Below are 21,154 nucleotides of genomic sequence, written 5' to 3'. Positions count from 1 at the left end.
ATATCCAACAAGTTGCTACAAATAAGGTGGTCTAATACAATATAAATATAAAACGTGGATAAATTAATTTAATAACAATATGTTCCAATTAAAGTCAAGTAAGAAACACACTGGACAGTGGAATCTTCCGAGTAAAGCATGGTATCAAATCAATGCAGGTCTCAAATAGGCAATGATAATATTCACAGTTATTGTTAACTTTTCAAAATAAATATGTCTGTGCTAAAGGCTGCATTTTTGTTGCACTACAGATCGTTTATAAGCTGAGATGTATATCCAGATATAAGTGCAGACATGAAAGTTTGTATTCTGTTTATAGGGCTCCCTGATTGACCCAAACAAACAATCCCAATCAATAAGGTCCACCTGGTTCCAATCACTACAGTTTCCAACCTCAGGTTCAGTCTTCATATCTCTAGGAACCTTAAAGGGTCACCTGCTTTTCCTAGTTTCCCTTTTCGGTTTCTCTTTCCCCCTTTTCTCTTTACACTTAGGATCCAATTGAAAAATAAAATACAAGCTTTGAAACGAGGGTTGAACGGCCAGGGCTGATCGATAAGGAGATACCAATTCAGTTGAGGGCAATGACCTATGTTTGGGCACCAGTTCTCCTCTGCTCACTGCTGTGTTCAGAGAGTGTAGACTATGCTTTATGTGCTTTCTGGTCTTGAAGACGACTTCCTCAATACATTCTCCTCATGCAAAGTATCTAGTTTATGTTTCGGAGAGAGTCAAGCAGTTCAGCTCCCTCAAGGAGGGAGATAATGTGCAATAAAGTTCCAAAATGTCTGCCGGTCTTACTGTCAGCTCTCAGTTTATCTTTGCAAGTATCTTTGAGCGGTCCCACAGATGATACTACCTCAGCTTGTGATTTGATTCATAACTTAACCTTTTTTCTACCTGTTTTAGGGTCTTGCAGGTTTGAGTGGTCCCATAGGCCCGCCTGGATCTCCTGGTTTACCAGTAAGTAGACAGACTCTTGTCTCCCTCAGAATGCTGATCTACCAACTTTGCATTCCACTCCCTTCCGTTGCCCACTCCCCAACTTTCTGCTTTTACCTCAGACCTCAGGTGGGGAGGTGGGTGGCAATGTCACCTGACTGGTAAATCAGAGACCCCATGTTCTGGGGACGCGGGCTCAAATCTCACCAGGTTGATGGAGGAATTAGAATTCCATAAAAGGATGGCCAGATGGGGACCATGCGCTATTGTTTAAAAGCCCACCTGGTTCACTAATTCCTCTTTAGGGAAGAGAATCTGCCATCCTTACCTGCTCTGGCCCATGTATGAGTCATCTGGTTCACTCTTAACTACCCTCTAGGCACTTAGAGATGGACAATGAATGAAACAAGATTGCTGCCAGCATCCCACGAACATTAAGTTGTCTCGATTGTACTTAGCGCAGGAATATTCTGGAACATTGATTTTCCGAATTAATTATTGACTAAACGTCTTCCTCCCTGTTCTGTTTGATTCAGGGTCAACAGGGTTCAAAAGGTTCGAAGGGTTCTGAAGTAAGTAGTTTGACTGACGATCTCATTGGTCTCCATGATGGATGAATTTGTGCACTGTCCATTCCTGGTCCTTGTACTGACCATCGCGTGCTCTCTCTCTCCTTTGCAGGGACCAATGGGATTCAAAGGTGACACAGGACCCCCAGGCCTCCCTGGTCCACCTGTAAGCATTGTTTCTTGTTGACAGGGTGGGGGAGTTGGAGGAACGCAGGAGGGATGTGGTGGGCTGGGGAGTGGGCAGTGGGAGTGGGAGCTGTGATAGGTACCCGGGCTCTTCCTGAGTCACAGTGGGTGGAACTGGCATCGCCACCCAAATACTTCACGTGTTGGCGATACCCTTCTGGGCGTAGACCTTTCTGGTAGGCGATAGAGGGTGTACAGTGCAGACAAAGGCCCTTCAGCCCATTGACTCTGCACTGACCACCTCACTATTCCAATTCCATTTTCCATCAAATAGTCCCAGAAATGTATAAGGATTTTAGAGTTTTTTTGTCCATTTGGAGATCATTAGATGCCCATTCTTCATCAGATGGCTACAAACACCTGCTGTGTCCATCACATCCCTGAGTTGGGATTTGAACCCAAGCCTCACAGTCCAGAGGTAGGGACACTACCATTGAACCACACAATCCAGTCGATAGTTTGGACTTTCAATAATTGAGCATTTTTTGCAAGGTGACAAAAAGGCCATACCGAATTTTTTGTTACTCCTGGGAAATCTTCAAAGATTGACGAATTGCTTATAGCTTTACCTTTCCGACTTGGAAATATATCACCGTTCCATCAGTGTCACTGGGTCAAAATCCTGGAATTCCCTCCCTAAGGGCATTGTGGGTCAACCCAAAGCAGGTGGACTGCAGCGGTTCAAGAAGGTAGCTCACCACCCACCTTCTCATGTGGCAACTAGGGACAGGCAATAAATGCTGGATGTCCATGCCCTGTGAATGATCAGAAAAAGAAAACTTATTTCTCTGAGTTGCCTTTGTTTCTTATGGCCATTACTTTATGCCAGTGTCCTGTGATTGTCCACCTTTCTACCCTCGGGAGCAGCCCAATCTGGACCATCTCACCATTAACCAGTCAGTCACTGCTTCTGATGTCTCTCATTGCTGAGACCATTCACCTGAATCTTTTCTGTGATCTCTATCGTAGCGAGTCTTAGAGTTAAAACATGGGAGCAGCCTCTTAAGCTCATCCTGTTCACTCCAGCTATCAAACATCAATGTATTGTAACCCCATATTCCAGCACCTCACCAGTAAACATGGTATTTAAAGATGCAATTATATCCCAAAGGTGTGGTGCCCAGAATTAGACATGGCCATTCCAGTGGTTTATGAAGGTTCATTGTAACTTCCTGCATTTATAAAGCCCATATACCTGATCAACTGCTTTCTCAACCTCTCACAGATTATCACATTACCATATGATAATGTGAACAGAGGCCATTTGGCCCATTGGGTCCATATTCACCCTCCGAAGATCATCCCAGCCAGACCTAACCCCCACCCTATCCCTGTAACCCTACATTCCCCATGGCTAACACACCTAACCTGCACATCATAGTCAATTTAGCCTTGCCAATCCACCCTAACCTGCACATCTTTGGACTGGGGGAGGAAAGTGGAAGCACTTGAAGGGAGCCCACCCAGACACCGGGAGAATGTGCAAACTCCACACAGACAGTCGCCAGAGGCTGGAATCGAACCTGGGTCCCTGGCACTGTGAGGCAGCAATGCTAACCACTGAGCCACCATGCTGCCCATCCTACCATCTTCAGTGATGTGTGTGTGAATGACCGCAGTGCTTCCTGCTCCTGCAACTCCTTCAGAATGATATCAGTTTTTGTATTCAGCCTCTCCTCAGTCTCCTGACAAAATCTATCACTTCCCACTTCTCTGCATTCAATGTTGTCTGTCACATGTTTCTGTCCTGGCCAGGGTCCACCAGCTGAGATAATACAGCCGCTGCCGATATACAGGTCAAAGACAAGAAGGCATGTTGAGACTGAGCAAGCCGACAATGCCGGGGGGAGTCCCCTTGACTACACAGAAGGGATGGAGGAGGTCTTCGGCGCCCTATCGTCACTGAAAGATGAGGTGGAGCAGATGAGGCGTCCAGTGGGGACGCAGAGTAACCCTGGCCGAACTTGTAAGGAGCTCCAACTCTGTCATCCACACTTCAAGGACGGTAAGTTAACGCGGAGGGAAACTCTTCAATACATGAAGCTCTCTTTCTCTGTGACAATGCTGTGGCTTTAAGAGATTACTTTGTCTTGGTTTTATTTTGAAGAGAGTTTGTAAGGCAGAGGTGATGAGCAGTCTACCAAAAGCAGTGAACATCTTGTGACATCTTGGAATTATTTTTTAAAAGTTGGAATAATAGAAGCTGGGTGTGACCAGCTCTCACAGACCAGGATTTCTAAGGGTTTATTTTCTGTTTTTATGTTTAGGGCTTTAAACAGTTGCTGTTGTGGGCTTGAATAGGTGAAAGCTATTTGCCCTTTTTCATTTACAGCCAAAAGCTGGACTGTTGGATTACATGTGAGAAAAAATCTGTTTTTCTGAGTTTGCCTGTTTGCCAAGGGGTGTATTATGGGATGTTACTAGATTGGACCAGTTCATTAGTAATAGTTACTGTATCTATTATTCTGTTAAGTTTTCCAATAGACTTAAGTTATTCTAAATTCCTCTTTCTTTGGTTATATTTTAATTACAGTGTTTACAGAAATTGTGCTTTATTTAATGTCAAGTAGTTTGACCAGTTACATCACATGGGAACAGACACCTTACAGTTGCCTTAAAAATAAGAAAAGATTAGGGTCTAGGCTACCTTCCTAAAATATTTTGAGGTGATTTGGTTGGTCCATAACATTTTGTATTGCACTGTCTCATCAGCTCCGCTGCACACCTTGTTTGATGACAGGTAGGGTTCTCAGCAGTAAACCCTTCCTTGAACATCACTGTCAAAACAGACATGACATCAAAGCTTTATACTTTACACTCATCAGGACACAAGCAAGAATTCCAAATTTCAAAGGGAACAACAATTTACACACATTCAATTAGAGTCATAGAGACATAGAGATGTACAGCATGGAAACAGATCCTTCGGTCCAACCCATCCATGCCAACCAGATATCCTAACCCAATCTAGTCCCACTTGCCAGCACCTGGCCCATATCCCTCCAAACCCTTCCTATTCATATACCCATCCAAATGCCTTTTAAATGTTGCAGTTGTACCAGCCTCCACCATTTTCTCTGGCAGCTCATTCCATACATGTACCACCCTCTGTGTGAAGAAGTTGCCCCTTAGGTCCCTTTTATATCTTTCCCCTCTCACCCTAAACCTATGCCGTCTAGTTCTGGACTCCCCGACCCCAGGGATAAGACTTTGTCTATTTATCCTACCCATGCCCCTCATAATTTTGTAAACCTCTATAAGGTCACCCCTCAGCCTCCGACGTTCCAGGGAAAATAGCCCCAGCCTGTTCAGCCTCTCCCTATAGCTCAAATCCTCCAACCCTGGCAACATCCTTGTAAATCTTTTCTGAACCCTTTCAAATTTCACAATTTCTTTCCATAGGAAGGAGACCAGAATTGCACGCAATATTCCAACAGTGGCCTAACCAATGTCCTGTACAGCTGCAACATGACCTCCCAACTCCTGCACTCAAAACTCTGACTAATAAAAGAAAGCATACCAAATGCCTTCTTCACTATCCTATCTACCTGCGACTCCACTTTCAAGGAGCTATGAACCTGCACTCCAAGGTCTCTTTGTTCAGCAACACTCCCTAGGACCTTACCATTAAGTGCATAAGTCCTGCTAAGATTTGCTTTCCCAAAACGCAGCACCTGGCATTTATCTGAATTAAACTCCATCTGCCACTTCTCAGCCCATTGGCCCATCTGATCAAGATCCTGTTGTAATCTGAGGTAACCCTCTTCACTGTTCACTACACCTCCAATTTTGGTGTCATCTGCAAATTTACTAACTGTATCTCTTATGCTCGCATCCAAATCATTTACATAAATGACGAAAGGTAGAGGACCCAGGACCAATCCTTGTGGCACTCCACTGGTCATAGGCCTCCAGACTGAAAAATTCTTACCTGATGGATGAAGGATTAAAGGCTTTGATGTTCTGTCTGTTCCCTTCAACAAGACTCTGCTTCTGTGTTACCATGTAGCTAAACCTGTTCCCTGTAAATCCCTCTCCGCCCTGTTTGGTGTTGTCTCCGATGCCTTTCCCGAAAGGTGTTGGCTGGCTTTGCTGGTGTCCAGCAACAGCCTCTGATGTTGTGGTCATTGGATTGAGCTGAGGAAGTGATGGTCAGTGGGTCATGTGGCATTCTTACAGCTGGCACGTAACTAATGTGGTTGGTCATTTAACCACATGGGTCATTTAACCAACTGCTCGATCGATGAGCTGCAAAACAACCCATGGCTTCCAACAAATAAATCGACGCATTGTTCAGACCTACTATGCTGTACAAAGGTCTGGTGCCATGAACTCATCAACCTGAAAAAAACTCTTCCAAGGCTGCATCCAATCAGCAATCGGCCCTTATTCACAAATGCATTGTCTTTGACTAGAACTCTGAGTCAGGTATTATTGGGGCTCCATATCCCTGATACTCACCCTTTTAATGTTAACCAGGCTCCCTGATTGGTCTAGATTAACAGCCCCAATCAGGGAACTCAGATTCTCTGAGGTGCAACTGACCGACCTTGTTACAATCAGTACAAAGCCATTACGCCATAGAAGGAGACCATTCTGCCCATTAGATGTGCACTGGCTCTTTCAGGAAGCAACCGTTCAACCACTTTGCTCTTTCTCCACACCCTCGATTTTTTTCCTCCAAATACTTCACCTCTTGGAAATGACCACGGACTCTGTCATCTCCAGGCAGCTCCTTCCCAGAGTACAAAACTAGAGGGTATAGGTTCAGGGTGAGATGGAAAAAGTTTGAAAGGGACCTGAGGAGCAATGTTTTCACGCAGAGGGTGGTGTGTGTATGGAATGAGCTGCCAGAGGAACTGGTAGAGGTTGGTACAATTACAATATTTAAAAGGCATCTGGGTGGGTACATGAATAGGAAGGGTTTGGAGGGATGTGGGCCAAGTGCTGGCAAATGGGACTAGATTAAGTTAGGATATCTAGTTGGCATGGATGAGTTTGACCACAGGGTCTGTTTCTGTGCTGTACATCTCTGACTCTGTAACAGCGGGGAAGAAGCTGTTCTTGAGTCTGTTGGTACATGTATTTAAGTTTTTGTATCTTCGGCCTGATGGAAGAAGTTGGAAGAGAGTATAACCAGGGTGCGAGGGGTCTTTAATTATGTTGGTTGCTTTCCCGAGGCAGTGGGAAGTGTAGATGGAGTCAGTGGATGGAAGGTTGGTTTCTGTGGTGGACTGGGTTGTGTTCACAACTCTCCCTCGTTCCTCATGGTCCTGGGCTGAGCAGTTGCCGTACTAAACTGCAATGCATACGGGTAAGATACTTTCTATGTTGCATCTATAAAAATTGGTAAGAGTGCTGAATTTCCTTAGCCTCCTAAGTAGTTGTTGTGCTTTCCTGATCATAATGTCAATGTAGGTGAACCAGGACAGATTGTTAGTCATCATATCCCCTAGAAACTTGACCCTCTTGACCATCTCCACCTCAGCACAATCGATGGAGATAGGAACATGCCCTCCACTCTGTTTCTTCAAGTAATTAAGATTCTAATCAGCCATTGTCCAATTGATGGTTATTCCTTGTTTTCACTTCTCTGGCTCCTTTACCAATTATTTTAAACCTGCTCTCCAAACCCAGTGATCTCTGACTAGCAACGTTCCCCTTTATCTAAACTCTTCAGCATTTTAATCTCCTCTCTCAAGCCCCCTCTGAGCTCTCTTGAAAGCTCGATTTCAGTCCATTGATGCGACTTGAACATTTGGTCTGTAAAAACATTGCTGTGGTGATGAACAGGATATATTATTTTCCCCACTGTACAATTTTCTAAGGTATCTGCTTGTTGGTCTGTCTGACTGACACATTGGCTGTATCAATTGGAAATACACTTCCCTCCTTTGTCTTTGATCCTAGCCTCATGGGATCGTATAAAAAGACACACAAAAGAAATGTTCATCTACCTCAAAGGTTGTTGTGATTGAGTTGTCACGGTTACTTGAGAGCATTTACGCCTCTGGGTTTCATGTCTGACACCAAGGCTTGGTAACATACCAACCATCAGTCAAGTTATCTTTCCCTTGAAATGTTCTCACTTGCTAATTCATTTGTGAAGTTATAATAAGGGGTTGAGATCAAACATCTCTCCTCGACTCCATTCTGCAAATTTATTAATCATTCCTGACGTGGCTGCGGAGTAAATTGTAATTTATTGTAATATTTATAAGATTGTAATATTTAAGAGGGAGTTGGATCGGTGCTTAGAGGGAATGATTGAAAGGCTTGAAGGAGAGAGTGGGAGGAATGGGGGTGGGGAAGGGAGACATTGGGGGAGAGAGGGTGGGTAGGGATTATGGAGGGATGGGGTGGGGGAGAGGGAGGGGTGGTGTTGAAAGTGAAATGCTGGGTGTGGGTGAAGCAGGCGATTCAGATTAAATTTAAAATATCAAAATTGAGAAATAAACCCAACCAGACACTAAAATGAAAGAATACTGTAAACCTGAAATGAACACGGGGAATGTTGGAGAGTCTCAGCAGGTCTGGCAGCATCTGAGGAGAGATTAACAAAGTTAACGTTTCGAGTACAGTGACGCTTCTTCGAAACTCGTTCAGTCATAAAGGACAAATGGCATTTGGAGAAGACCTTTTGACACAAAGTGTTAATTCTATGTTTGGTATAACTCTGATGTGGAGGTGCCGGTGTTGGACTGGGGTGTACAACATCAGATATCAGATGATACCTGACGAAGGCGCAGCACTCTGAAAGCGCTGATTTCAAATGAATCTGTTGGACTATAACCTGGTGTTGTCTGACTTCTGACCAGGTATAAATGCGACCAGCAGGGCATTACTCCCCACTCGCTTCCACCCACTCTCCTTCCCTCCCTCCTCATTCCAGTTTTGTTAGGGGTCCATGATGCCACTACACTCAATTAAATGATGCCATGGTATCACACATAATCACAATCACCTCGCCTCTTAAATTCAACTCTTTTGTTCAAGTAATGAGATCAGGAGCAGAGTGTCCCTGGTGGAACCCGCACCTAGAACTGAAGAACAAGTTAGTGCTGAGTAAGTGCCCCTTCCCTTGCTTTGCTGATTGTATTTTATATTCATTCACGGGATATAGGCATCACTGGCCAGGCCAGTCTTTATTACTTTTAATACATGTATTTCTTATTAGTTAAGAGATGGTGAAATCAAGTGGATCATATAGGAGTCACCTGTAGGCCAGACCGGGTAAAGATGTCAGTTTCCTTCCCTAAAGGAGATTAGTGAACCAGATGGGTTTCTCCAACAATCAATTCATGGTCACCATTAGACTGCTCATTCCAGATATTTATTGAATTCAAATTCCACCATCTGCCGTGTCAGGATTCGAACCCACGTCCCCAGGACATTACCAGGGGTTCAGGATTAATAGGCGAGCGATAATGCCCGAAACGTCGATTTTCCAGCTCCTCGGATGCTGCCTGAACTGCTGTGCTTTTCCAGCACCACTCTAATCTAGAATCTGGTTTCCAGCATCTGCAGTCGTTGTTTTTACCTAGCGATAATGCCACAAGGCCATCGCCTTCCCTATGGTTGAAAGTAGACAATTGTGGGGTTGGATTTGTCCTGCTTTCTGTGGACAGGGTATACCTGGGTCATATCCCACATTGTCAGTGCAGGGCAAGGGCCAGTGTTGTAGCTGTACTGGACCATCCAGGGTGAGGGTGTGGCAAGTTCTTGTGTCGAAAGTTGGAACCGTGGGTGGAATCCACAGTTAAGTCAGCCGTGATCTTATCAAATGTTGGAGCAGGCCAGGGTTTAGTGAAAGGGGGTGCGAGGTGAGGGCTGAATGATCTACTTTGCTCAAAATTCGTGTTCTCCATAGTTTTGAAGTGTTACCCCCCCTCCCCCCCGCCCTGTTTTTGAAACTTATTGCTGAATGTTCAGTCAGCAGCCTTTCAGATCGCACAGTCCAGGTCAAAACGTGGTGTGCTATTTAAAAGCAAAAACTCACGTCATTCACCCTCTCTCCACTGTCAGTTGTGTTTCCTCCATGTCCTCCCCCCCCCCCCCCCCCCCCACCTGGTGGAAAGCTGTTTCCCAACTCTGGCCAAACCCCTTGGGAGTTTGAGCATTTCTATTCACCCCCCACCCACACCCACCCCTCCCCCCTCCAAACCTCCTCTGCTCTCGTGAGCAGAACTTGTGCTTTTCCAGACTCTCAACCTGAGCTGAAGCCCCTCAAACCTGAGACCATCACCCCTGCAAGCCCTTCACATGCCCACCTGAATTGTGATGATCAGAATGCACCATGATACTGCGGCTGGGACCTAACCAATGATTTCTAAAGATCTGTGGTAGCTCACTTATTTCTGTTTGCATTCTGTGCTCTATTTCTGAACGCCAAAGGACACTGTTTTCAAAAACCGTTTTCTCAACTTGCATCTGCAAGGACCTGTCAACAAGACCTTTAGGTCTAAAGGCCATAAGATATAGGCCATTTGGCCCATTGATTCTGTTCTGCTATTCGATCATGGCTAATATGTTTCTCAAACCCATTCTCCTGCCTTCTCCCTGTAACCCTTTACCACCTTCCTAATGGCTTAGTGGGGGGACCACGGTGGCTCAGTGGTTAGCACTGCTGCCTCACAGCACCAGGGTCCCAGCTTCAATTCCAGCCTCGGGCGACTGTCTGTGTGGAGTTTGCACATTCTCCCCATGTCTGCGTGGGTTTCCTCCAGGTGCTCCGGTTTCCTCTCACATTCCAAAGATGTGCAGGCTCGGTGAATTGGCCCAAGCTAAATTGCCCGTAGTGTTAGCTGCATTAGCCAGAGGGAAATGGGTCTGGGTGGGTTGCTCTTCAGAGGATCAGTGTGGACTTGTTGGGTCGAAGGGCCTGTTTCTACTCTGTAGGGAATCTAATCTAATCAAGAACCTATCTGCCTCAATCTTAACTACACAAAATCAGAAGTCACATGATGCCAGATTATAGTCCGACAGGTTTATTTCAAATCATAAGCTTTTGGAGTGCTGCTCCTTCATCAGGTTCACTGAAAAAGGTGATTTCAAATACATCTTTTGGACAATAACCTGGTGTCATGTCACTTCCGATTTATCCACCCCAATCCAACACCAGCATCTCCACATCTTAAAGACACTCAATGACTTGGCCTCCACAGCCCTCTGTGGCAATGAGTTCCACAGATTCCCCACCCTCTGGCTGAGGATATTCTACCCCATCTCAGTTCTAATGGGTCGTACCTTCACCCTGAGGCTGTGCCCTTGGGTCCTGGTCTCTCCTACTGGTGGAAACATTTCTCTCCACGTCCACTCTATCCAGGCCCCTCAGTATTGAGTAAGTTTCAATCAGATTCCCCCTCACCCTTCTGAACTCCATCAAGTACAGACCCAGAGTCATCAACTGCTCCCCATACGACAAGCCCTTCATCCCCGGGATCACTCTTGTAAACCTCCTCTGGACCTCCCTCCAAGGCCAGCACATCCTTCCTTAGATACAAGGTCCAAAGCTGCTCACAATATTTCAAATGCAGAATGACCAGAGCCTCATACTACCTCAGCAGTACATCCCTGTTCTTTCATTCTAGCCCTTACTAAATGCTATCGTTGCATTTAAAGTGATAGTGCCCATTTCATTTACGATGGTATGACTTTGAGATGTTAAAAGCTGCCTGTTGTTCCCTCCCTAGGCGATTACTGGATTGACCCCAATCAAGGCTGTTCTAAGGATTCCTTTAAGGTCTTCTGTAATTTCACCGCAGGTGGAGAAACCTGTATTTTCCCCGACAAGAAGACTGAAGGGGTAAGTTGGCAAGGACATTATATATATAGTGCAACAAGATCAGAATGGATCTGTCGATGGAGCACCGCGCACAATCTAATACAAAACATGGTGTTTCCACGCCGTCCTTATTCACTCACTCAGCTAGCTAATGGTATTCAGCATCCCCTCTCATTGAATTGAATTTATTGTCACGTGTACCGAGGCACAGTGAAAAGCTTTGTCTTGCGAGCGATACAGGCAGGTCACAGAGTTAAGTAGCATAGATAAACAAATAATAGGTAAACAGCAGCAAAAACAAAAACACAGGTACAGGTGAATGTTGAGAGTTTGTGAGTCCCTTCAGTATCCTAACAACAGTAGGGTAGAAACTGTTTCGAAACCGGCTGGTGCGTGTGTTCAGGCTTCTGTACCTTCTCCCCTATTACAACGGTTATGGAAAAACATTGCCAGGGTGGGATGGATCTTTTAATTCATTCTGAAGTGCAGTGCTTGCTGCACAGTGTTAAAAATCACACAACACCAGGTTATAGTCCAACAGGTTTAATTGGAAGCACTAGCTTTCTGAGTGCTGCTCCTTCATCAGGTGGTTGTGGAGGGCACAATTGGCAGACACAGAATTTATAGCAAAAGTTTACAGTGTGATGTAACTGAAATTATATATTGAAAAATTTTTCAATGTATAATTTCAGTTACATCACACTGCAAACTATAAATTCTGTGTCTTACAATTGTGCCCTCCACAACCACCTGATGAAGGAGCAGCGCTCCGAAAGCTAGTGCTTCCAATTAAACCTGTTGGACTATAACCTGGTGTTGTGTGATTTTTAACTTTGTACACCCCAGGCCAACACCCGCATCTCCAAATCATTGCTGCACAGTAACTTTGATATTTTTTAAAGAACTGTTTTTAAAATTTATGGCCCCAAAAATGAGGCCTTATTGGTCCATATGCTGTTACATTCTTTCCTACCATCCCTCTTCATTGCATCCTCTGCTCATACCCTTCCATTCCCTTCCAAGTATGGAGGTATTTTCCTGTGAGGAGAGGTTGAGTTGGTTGGGCTTGTGCTCCTTGGAGTTCAGAAGGATGGGAGGAGATCTTATCGAAACATACAAGATAGTTAGGAGGCACGATAGGATAGGTGTGGAGAAATTGTCTCCCCTTTGTGGGAGAGTTTAGGACCAGAGGGAATTGTCTCAGTGTAAGGGAGTACTCATTTAAGTCAGAAATGAGGAGGAATTTCTTTTCTCAGAGGGGAGTGAATCTCAGAGGGGCTGCTGAGGCTGGATCTATTCAGGAGTGGGGGAGACAGATTTCTGATCACTAACGGAATCGAATGTTATGGGGTAAAGGCTTGAAGGTGGAGTTGAGATCACCTGTGATCTCATTGAATAGTGGGGTAGACTCAATGGGCCAATGACCTACTCCTGCTCCGATTTCTTATGGTCTTTCTCCCTTGTGTGTCTATCCAGCTTCCCCAGTGAATACAGCAGTGCTGTTCAACCTTAACCACTCCCTCCAGCAACCAGTTCCACATTCTGTCCTGCACCCGCACCACTCTTGAGTAAAAGAGGTTGGTTTTCCATTCCCCATTGAATTGATCAGTTACTTTACTGCTCTCCTGGAGTTTTGTTCCTCCTGGATGGCAAGTACTTTTTAAAGTATCTCCTATTGAACTCCCTTTCATAATGCCAAAGAACTCTATCAGGCAACCTTGGATTCAACAGATGAACTGTTTCACAAATGCAGCAGGACCAGCCAGTAGCATACCCAGGCAGAATGACAGAATTGTTATGGCACAGAAGGAGAGTGTTCAGCCTATCATACAAGCTCTATGCTCTAGTGCCAATATCCTGTCTATTTCCCATACCCCAGCACACTGTTTCTATGCAAATAATCATCTCATGTTGTCTTGAATGTCTCCAATGAACTTGCTGTCCATCACACTGCCAGGCATTTCCAGACTCTCACTGCTCACTGAGTGAAAGCTTTTGTCTCACATTACCTTTGCTTTTGTACCTCCTATTAAAGGAGCTCCTGATTTATCTATCAAGTGACAATACCATTATTCACTGCCTTCCTACAGTAGCCATGATGTTGGACTGGGGTGGACAAAGCTAAAGATCACACAACACCAGGTTATAGTCCGACAGTTTAGAACATAGAACATAGAACATAGAAAAATACAGCGCAGTACAGGCCCTTTGGCCCCTAATGTTGCGCCGATCCAAGCCCACCTAACCTACACTAGCCCACTATCCTCCATATGCCTATCCAATGCCCGTTTAAATGCCCATAAAGAGGGAGAGTCCACTACTGCTACTGGCAGGGCATTCCATGAACTCACCACTCACTGAGTAAAGAATCTACCCCTAACATCTGTCCTATACCTACCCCCCCTTAATTTAAAGCTATTCCCCCTCATAATAGCTGACTCCATACGTGGAAAAAGATTCTCATGGTCAACCCTATCTAAACCCCTAATCATCTTGTACACCTCTATCAAGTCTCCAATGAAAACAGCACTGCTCCATCATCAGGTGGTTGTGGGGCAGGATTCTGACCTGATGAAGGAGCGGCGCTCCGAAAGCTAGTGCTTCCAAATAACCCTGTTGGACTACAACCTGGTGTTGTGTGATTTTTAACTTTGTCCCTAGAGTAGAATGTCAAGGCACAGTGATGGGACCCTGTAAAAGGAAGCCGGGACCTCCTCTAGTCTTTGTATCAAACTTCCCCCTCTTTGTGGTGATGCCAACAGCCAATGGCAAAGATTTCAACCTCAAACAAAACCAGAAATTACTGGAATAGCTCAACAGGTCTGGCAGCATCTGTGGAGAGATATCAGCGTTAGCATTTCCGGGCGAATGACCTTTCTTCAGAAGGTTTCAACCTCTCCCTTTCTGAAGCACTTCCTATTGCAGTTACCAATCGGAACTGATGTAGTTTGTCCTGTTTATTGTCCATCTCTGCATGTGACCCACTCAGTGACTATCCCCAGTGTGTCTGCACTGGGGCTGACTAATTGTCATACTGTCTCTGACAGCTCCTGTCATGTCCACACTCTCTGACTTTTCCAGGTTAAAGTTGCATCTTGGCATAGGGACAAACCTGGAACCTGGTACAGCAATTTCAAACGAGGCAAGCAGGTAAGAGTTCCTGAGGCGAGACTGTGTCTTTAATTCGCGGTATTAACAATATCTCGCATGAATCATAAGAGAGTTAACACATTAAAATGTGTGAGAGAGAGCGAGAGTCTCGTCATAAGTCTCACAGAAGGTCAAATAAATATGTAGCTGAGTATAGTGCTCCTCACAGAAAGGAAGACAAGCAAGAGTAGTCCAGACGAGGAGTAGATGGTAGTGCAATGGTATTCCTAAGCTAATGCTCCAGGGATGTGGGTACAATTTGCATGGCAACTGGTTGAATTAAAATGTAATTCATAAATCAGGAATCTAGAAGCTAATCTCTGTGACGGTGACCATTTAAATCATTGTCGATTGTTGTAAAAGCCTATCTGATTTGCAGCTGGTCTCTATGTGACTCTAGAACACAACATTCACCAAGGCTCCTCAGACAGCACTTTCCAGCCATGGCCATTATCATCTGGAAGGACAAGGGCAGCAGACACATGGGAGCACCATCCCCCTGCAAGTCCCCCTCCAGGTCATTCACCATCCTGACTTGGAAATATATTGTTGTTTCCTTCAGTATCACTGGGTCAGAATTGTAGAATTCCCTCCCGAAAAGCACTATGTGGGTTTGTCCATAGCTCAAGGACTGCTGCAGTTCAGGAAGGCAGCTTACCACCGCCACCTCACAATAGTTTCCAAATCCACCCTCTCAAAAAGTTACATGAGCCTACGTGACCAATAAGTGAACACCACACACTTGACCACTCTTGACCTTTGAGTTGCAAAATGAAGTCAATCACAAACACACTGGCACATTCTCTGCAATACGGCAATGTCCAAATTTCTGCTCTTAGTTTACAATAAAAATGTATTCCTTCCAACGTACTGTAACAACTCAACCAATGAGTGTGATTCATTGGCATCACAGACACAGACCATTTAGCCTGTCTGGTCTGCGCTGGTATTTATACTGTACATCGGCTTCCTTCTGCCTTACTCCATTTCATCCCTCCGGCAGCAGTAACCATTCCTCATGTGCCCATTTAGCCTCTCCCTTAACCATGCACAGAACGACCCCATTCCAAACCAAGGCAATGTTGATGTAACCTCACCCTGTTGGAGTTGGTGTAGGAATTTCCCTACGCTCCTGTATCAGTGTGTGTCTTTTCTCTCCTCAGCTCATGTACACTGACTCCGATGGAAATCCAGTCCACGTGGTCCAGATGACCTTCCTGCGGCTTCTGAGTGCCATAGCCCGGCAGAGGTTCATCTACAATTGCCAGCAGTCCATAGGCTGGTATGACGCTGCTGCAAAGAGCTACGAGAGAGCAGTGCGCTTCCGAGGGGCTAATGACGAGGAGCTGTCACAGTCCAAGACCCCGTATATCAATGCCATCTATGACGGCTGCAAAGTAAGCAACAATTCTTCTGACAAGTGGGGTCAAACTGCTGGGGCTAAACAGTTCAGTGCTTAGCCTGTGCTGTTGGGATAAAGTCGGCAGACGCTCCCTGGCAGTACTGGGGAGGAGCTGCACTGTTGCATGCAGCGTTGTTCAGCTGAGATGATTGACCTAACTGTTCTCTTGCGAAGAACGATACAGCACAGGACCAGGCCCTTCAGCTGTGCCAACACATCACGCCTTCGTAAACTAAAAGCTTGTTGCCTACATACAGTCCATCTACCCAGGAGCAGCAAGGTGGCTTAGTGGTTAGCTCTGCTGCCTCACGGTACCGGGGACCTGGGTTCGATTCCAGCCTCGGGTAGCTGTCCTGTGTGGAGTTTGCACGTTCTCCCCGTGTCTGTGTGGGTTTCCTCCGGGTGCTCTGGTTTCCTCCCACAGTCCAAAGATGTGCAGGTCAGATGGATTGGCCATGTTAAATTGCAAAAGTGAGGACTGGAGATCAGAGTCTAGATTAGAGTGGTGCTGGAAAAGTACAGCAGGTCAAGCAGCATCCGAGGAGCAGGAAAATCGACGTTTCGGGCAAAAGCCCTTCATCAGGAATAGAGGCAGAAAGCCTCCAGGGTAGAGAGATAAATGGGAGGGTGGGGCTGGGGAGAAGGTAGCAAAGAGTACAATAGGTAAATGGGGGTGGGGATGGAGGTGATAGGTCAGAGGGAAGGGAAGAGCGGATAGGTGGGAAGGGAGATTGGCAGGTAGAACAGGTCATGAGGACAGTGCTGAGCTGGAAGGTTAAATTGTCCATTGTGTTAGGTGCAGTAGTTAGAGGGAAATGGGTCTGGGTGGGTTACTCTTCAGATGGTTGGTGTGGGCTCGTTGGGCTGAATGGACTGTTTCCATTCTGTAGACATGGTCTGTTTCCATACTGTAAGTAATCTAATCTAATCAAAAAACCTCTTCCCTGTATATTTGTCAAGATGCCTCTTAAATGTTGCTATTGTATCTGTCTCTAGCATCTCCTCTCGTAGCGCTTTCCAGGCACTTACCACCCTCTGTGTAAAGCAAACCTACATCTCACATCACCCTTAAACTTACCCGCTTTTTACCTTAAACTTCTGTCCCCTCACAATTGACATTTCTATCCTGGGAAAAGAGACTATCCACTCTATCCATCTCATTGTGTAAACTTGGGTGAGGAAGTTGGATTTAGCTGGGAACAGGTGACGAAGAATCGTTGGTGGATGGGTATTCCCTCAACTCCCAGCTCCTTGTATCCTGGTCCATACCCATCCTTCGGTCAGCTTCACCGAAACAGTTTCCCCATTCTGATGGACACAAGGCCACAATCTTCGGTGCCATGTCCCCTTTTCTTTCACAGGAATCCTTGCTGCTGTTTTACTGGAATCCTCTCTCCTTTAACATTGCATCCTGTCTTCCCTTGCAGCTGAGGAAGGGCTCTGACCACACTGTGCTGGAGATTGAATCGCCGCGTGTTGTTGACCTGCCCATCAAAGATGTCGCTGTGACTGACTTTGGAGAGCATCAGCAGAAGTTTGGTTTTGAGGTTGGCCCTGTTTGTTTCAACAGCTAAACCTCAGAACCGCGTGCCACACTATTTTCTCTCTCTCTCTCTCATGTTTTTCTTTGCAAAATGCACATTTTTTTTGTATTCTCTCTTTTGTCTCTATTAATCATGCTGCAGATGTTTTTTTTTATTGTGTGAGAATAACAATAAAATAATTCCTGCCCTTGTGGGGCCAAAGTCTTATGACCTTTTGAAGAGGCCAAGTCAGTGGTGGTTATCTCTGGGTCATTATAAATTCCACAATTGTTTTGCCCCCGACAGTAGATAACTGGAGAGTCTTCTTCCGAGTAATTCCCGATTGCTGGAGAGGACTAGTGCGCCAAAACACCTCCCTCCAAGAGGTGTCTTTTCTCCAGTAAGATTCAACCTAGGACCTAGTTCCTCTGTCTCCTAACACACAGGCATTTGCAAGTGCAGTGTTGAGCCAGGAGATGACGTTAAGGATTTGGAGCTAGTCCCTTGACACTGGTGGGCTCACACTGTTACCTTGGTAATGAAACTGAGAAAGCCAAATATGAAGCTCTAACTAACACTGCGCAGGCTTCAGGCAGACGTTTTCCTGTGACCCCATTGTAGCAATGAATTAAAAATGCCCTTAAATCATGTAGATTGATCCTCTGTCAGCTAGTCTTTTTTTTGGAAGAGAAAACTCTCAAACTACGTTTTGACTGCAGTAAAGTTGCCTTAACCCCCTTCACCTCTTGGATTCAGGGTCCACAATGAAATCTTTAGCACAACTCCTATGTGTAACTGGGTGCTAGATGTGCATGGTAATTAGCACAAGGCTCCACCCTGCTGCACAGAGGTTGACTGCATTCTGGTGTGTCCTTGCTTGCAACAGGAAACTTCTGGCATCCATTCATGTAGAAATACAGTGAGTCTGCAACCCAGGTACAGGCCATTCCATCTATCAAATAGTCTGTGCTAGCATATGCACTCCATTTATGTGGAAATACAGTGAGTCTGCAACCCAGAAACAGGCCACTCGGTCCATCAAATGGTCGATGCTGGCATATGTGGTCCACTTCAGTCTCCTACCTGCCATAGCCCAACCCCCTCCCTTACACACACACCCACCCCCACTCCATCCAAACCTCTTCGCTTCATAAAAAGCCCTTTCCTTCAGGCATTGGCAGTGGGTAATTGTACTCGAGATGAAATGGGATGGAATATTCAATCCCCGGCTGCTTTGAGTCAGTTTGTGGATCTACCTGTGTGTGAACATGGGCTCCATTTCACCCCAGCCGGCTATAACTGCCCATCTCGACCAACAGCAAATCCCTCTACCTGCTGAGAAAGCTGTTCTGTCTTGGAAACTGGGCAGCCACTGTCTAAATTTTAGATTTTGACTCCTTCTGAGCCTTCCAAAGCTGACTCATTGATTCCACCGAATATGTTGTTTTCAGGCTGCCATGTGATTTAACACACGACAAATCTTGTTCTTGCAATATGGAGTTGACTGGGGTTTGCAAAATTGCATCAGAGTTACTCCCAAGGGCAAAGTGACTAACTATAGGTCAATATTAAACAAGAGGTGGAGTAATTCCTTGTAAAATTTCAACTCTGACTAAACAGCCACCTTTTTGCATTAAAGAATCAATTACTGAATAACGTTGATTATATTTTCGATGGAGTTTGTGACAATCCGGAACACCATTTGGATTCCAATTTGGAATTTGGATGTTTCTTTGTGCCTTGTTCCTATCATCCCTCCATTCAAACTGCCTCCTGTGTAAGTTAGTGGCAAAAGAATCACAGGAGAGTTGAAGAGTTTTTTTGTTAACAGGCCATGGGCCAGTGGTACATCCTGTCAATAGAAAGCAGTTCAAATCCAACCCTGCAATTGTCACTCCAGTCTCCTCTGACCCGTAGGAGTGGTGTTGGTCCAGTAGTATTATCACTGGACTATTTGTCCTGGGGATCTGGGTTCAAATCCCGCTAGGGCAGGTAGTGGAATCTGAATTTGATTTTTAAAAAAACTGAAATTAAGGGTCAGACTGCAACCAGAAATTGATTGTCAGTGGAACCCTAATGTCCTTTAGGGAAGGAAACTGCCCTACATATGACTCCAGACCCAGAGTAAAATGGTTGACTTTTAACCGCCCTCTGGTGGCCAGCGACACTCTCATCCCATGAATGAATAAATAAAGGCAAAAAAAACACTTCCTCGAAAAGGATATGGAGACATGGTCAATAGTCACTTCTGATACGGAATCGGGTAACCATTTGAGGGAGGGAAAAGAGCTGGGGTGGTGAAAAGGGCATGAGGAGAGTGTGAGACTAATCGGATCGCTTCTCCAAAGACACAGCCCAGCCACAGTGAGCTGAACGGCCCCCTTCACTGAATGGAAAGAACCCCAGGGCAAAATAGCCCTTGTCTGGACAGAGTTCCCATGCACGGTGCAGCACGGTGGCTTAGTGGTTAGCACTGCTGCCTCGCAGCGCCAGGGACCCGGGTTCAATTCCCATCTTGGGCAACTTCTGTGTGGAGTTTGCACGTTCTCCCTATGTCTGCCGGGTTTCCTCTGAATGCTCTGGTCTCCTCCCACCGGCCAAAAATGTATGGGTTAGGTGAATTGGCCATGCTAACATTGCCCATGGTCTTAGATGCATTAGTCAGAGGTTAATGTAGGGGAATGAGTCTTGGTGGGTTGCTCTTCAGAGGGTCGGTGTGGACTTGTTGGGCCGAAGGGCCTGTTTCCACACTGTAGGGAATCCAATCTAATCTAAATCTGATCAACATTGCATCCAGAGGCATATCCTGTAAAAGTAAAGGCAAAGGTATCACTGCTTAAAACCGTTGACCCAATGGTGACCACCAATTATTGTAAATGACTAAGTCTGCTCTGGTGGGAGCTCCAGTTTCCTTCCACAGTCCAAAGATGTGCAGGTTAGGTGGATGGGCTGTGCTAGATCATCCCACAGCATGCAGAGATGTGCAGGCTAGGTGGATGGGCTGTGCTAGATCGTCCCACAGCATGCAGAGATGTGCAGGCTAGGTGGGTTAACCATGGGGAACACGGTGATAGGGGGATAGGCTTGGGGGCTGGGTCTCGGCGTGATGCTCTTCGGAGGGCAGGTGCAGATCCGATGGGTCGAATGCCCTCTTTCCGCACATCTACAAAATGGCTACTCAACCCCAACCTGTACTCTGTTCCTATTGACATACCTGAGGGAAGTCAGAAGGTGGTTGACGTGGGAATTGAGAGAATCAGATCAGAACCCTTGGCGATTTGAAGGTGTGGGCTTTTGGAGGGATTCAAGACATGGGCAAGTTTTTTGATGATGCCTGATGAATGATTGGCAGTTTCCCTTGAGGTTTCTAGGGTGGGGTGGGGGTGGGGGTCCATGGGGGGTGGGGGGGTGGGGGGAGTGGAGAACAGTCATGGAAACCTTCTTTTGCCTCTAACCTGACATGACAGTGTTGGATACCCCGTCTGGTTCTTCACCTTCATGATCACGGCAACAATAAAAAAATCAGTGTGTAGCCTATTAATAGAGCAAAACGTCGATGGCCTTTTCAAAAGGGCAAACGTCACTTTTCCAATAAGTG

General features: G+C 45.7%; 1 protein-coding gene across 1 annotated transcript in view; it reads left to right on the top strand.

Moving 5' to 3' along the window:
* LOC122552376 (uncharacterized) overlaps positions 1-20,909 on the top strand; it is a 372,305-nt gene extending 351,396 nt beyond the window's left edge. Inside the window, exons 60-67 of the mRNA XM_087983386.1 lie at positions 910-963; positions 1,479-1,514; positions 1,624-1,677; positions 3,453-3,702; positions 11,390-11,502; positions 14,563-14,631; positions 15,795-16,028; positions 17,461-20,909. Of these exons, the coding sequence (XP_087839512.1) occupies positions 910-963; positions 1,479-1,514; positions 1,624-1,677; positions 3,453-3,702; positions 11,390-11,502; positions 14,563-14,631; positions 15,795-16,028; positions 17,461-17,607 (957 nt within the window). The 3' untranslated portion in view covers positions 17,608-20,909. The remainder of the gene's footprint in view (positions 1-909; positions 964-1,478; positions 1,515-1,623; positions 1,678-3,452; positions 3,703-11,389; positions 11,503-14,562; positions 14,632-15,794; positions 16,029-17,460) is intronic.
* The last annotated feature ends 245 nt before the right edge of the window (positions 20,910-21,154 follow it).

The sequence above is a fragment of the Chiloscyllium plagiosum genome, unplaced genomic scaffold, assembly GCF_037043375.1.
Source record: "Chiloscyllium plagiosum isolate Xiang-an unplaced genomic scaffold, Cpla_swu_hap1 HiC_scaffold_45, whole genome shotgun sequence".
NCBI classification, from domain to species: Eukaryota; Metazoa; Chordata; class Chondrichthyes; order Orectolobiformes; family Hemiscylliidae; genus Chiloscyllium; species Chiloscyllium plagiosum.
This window is presented reverse-complemented; position numbering and strand designations above follow the sequence as displayed.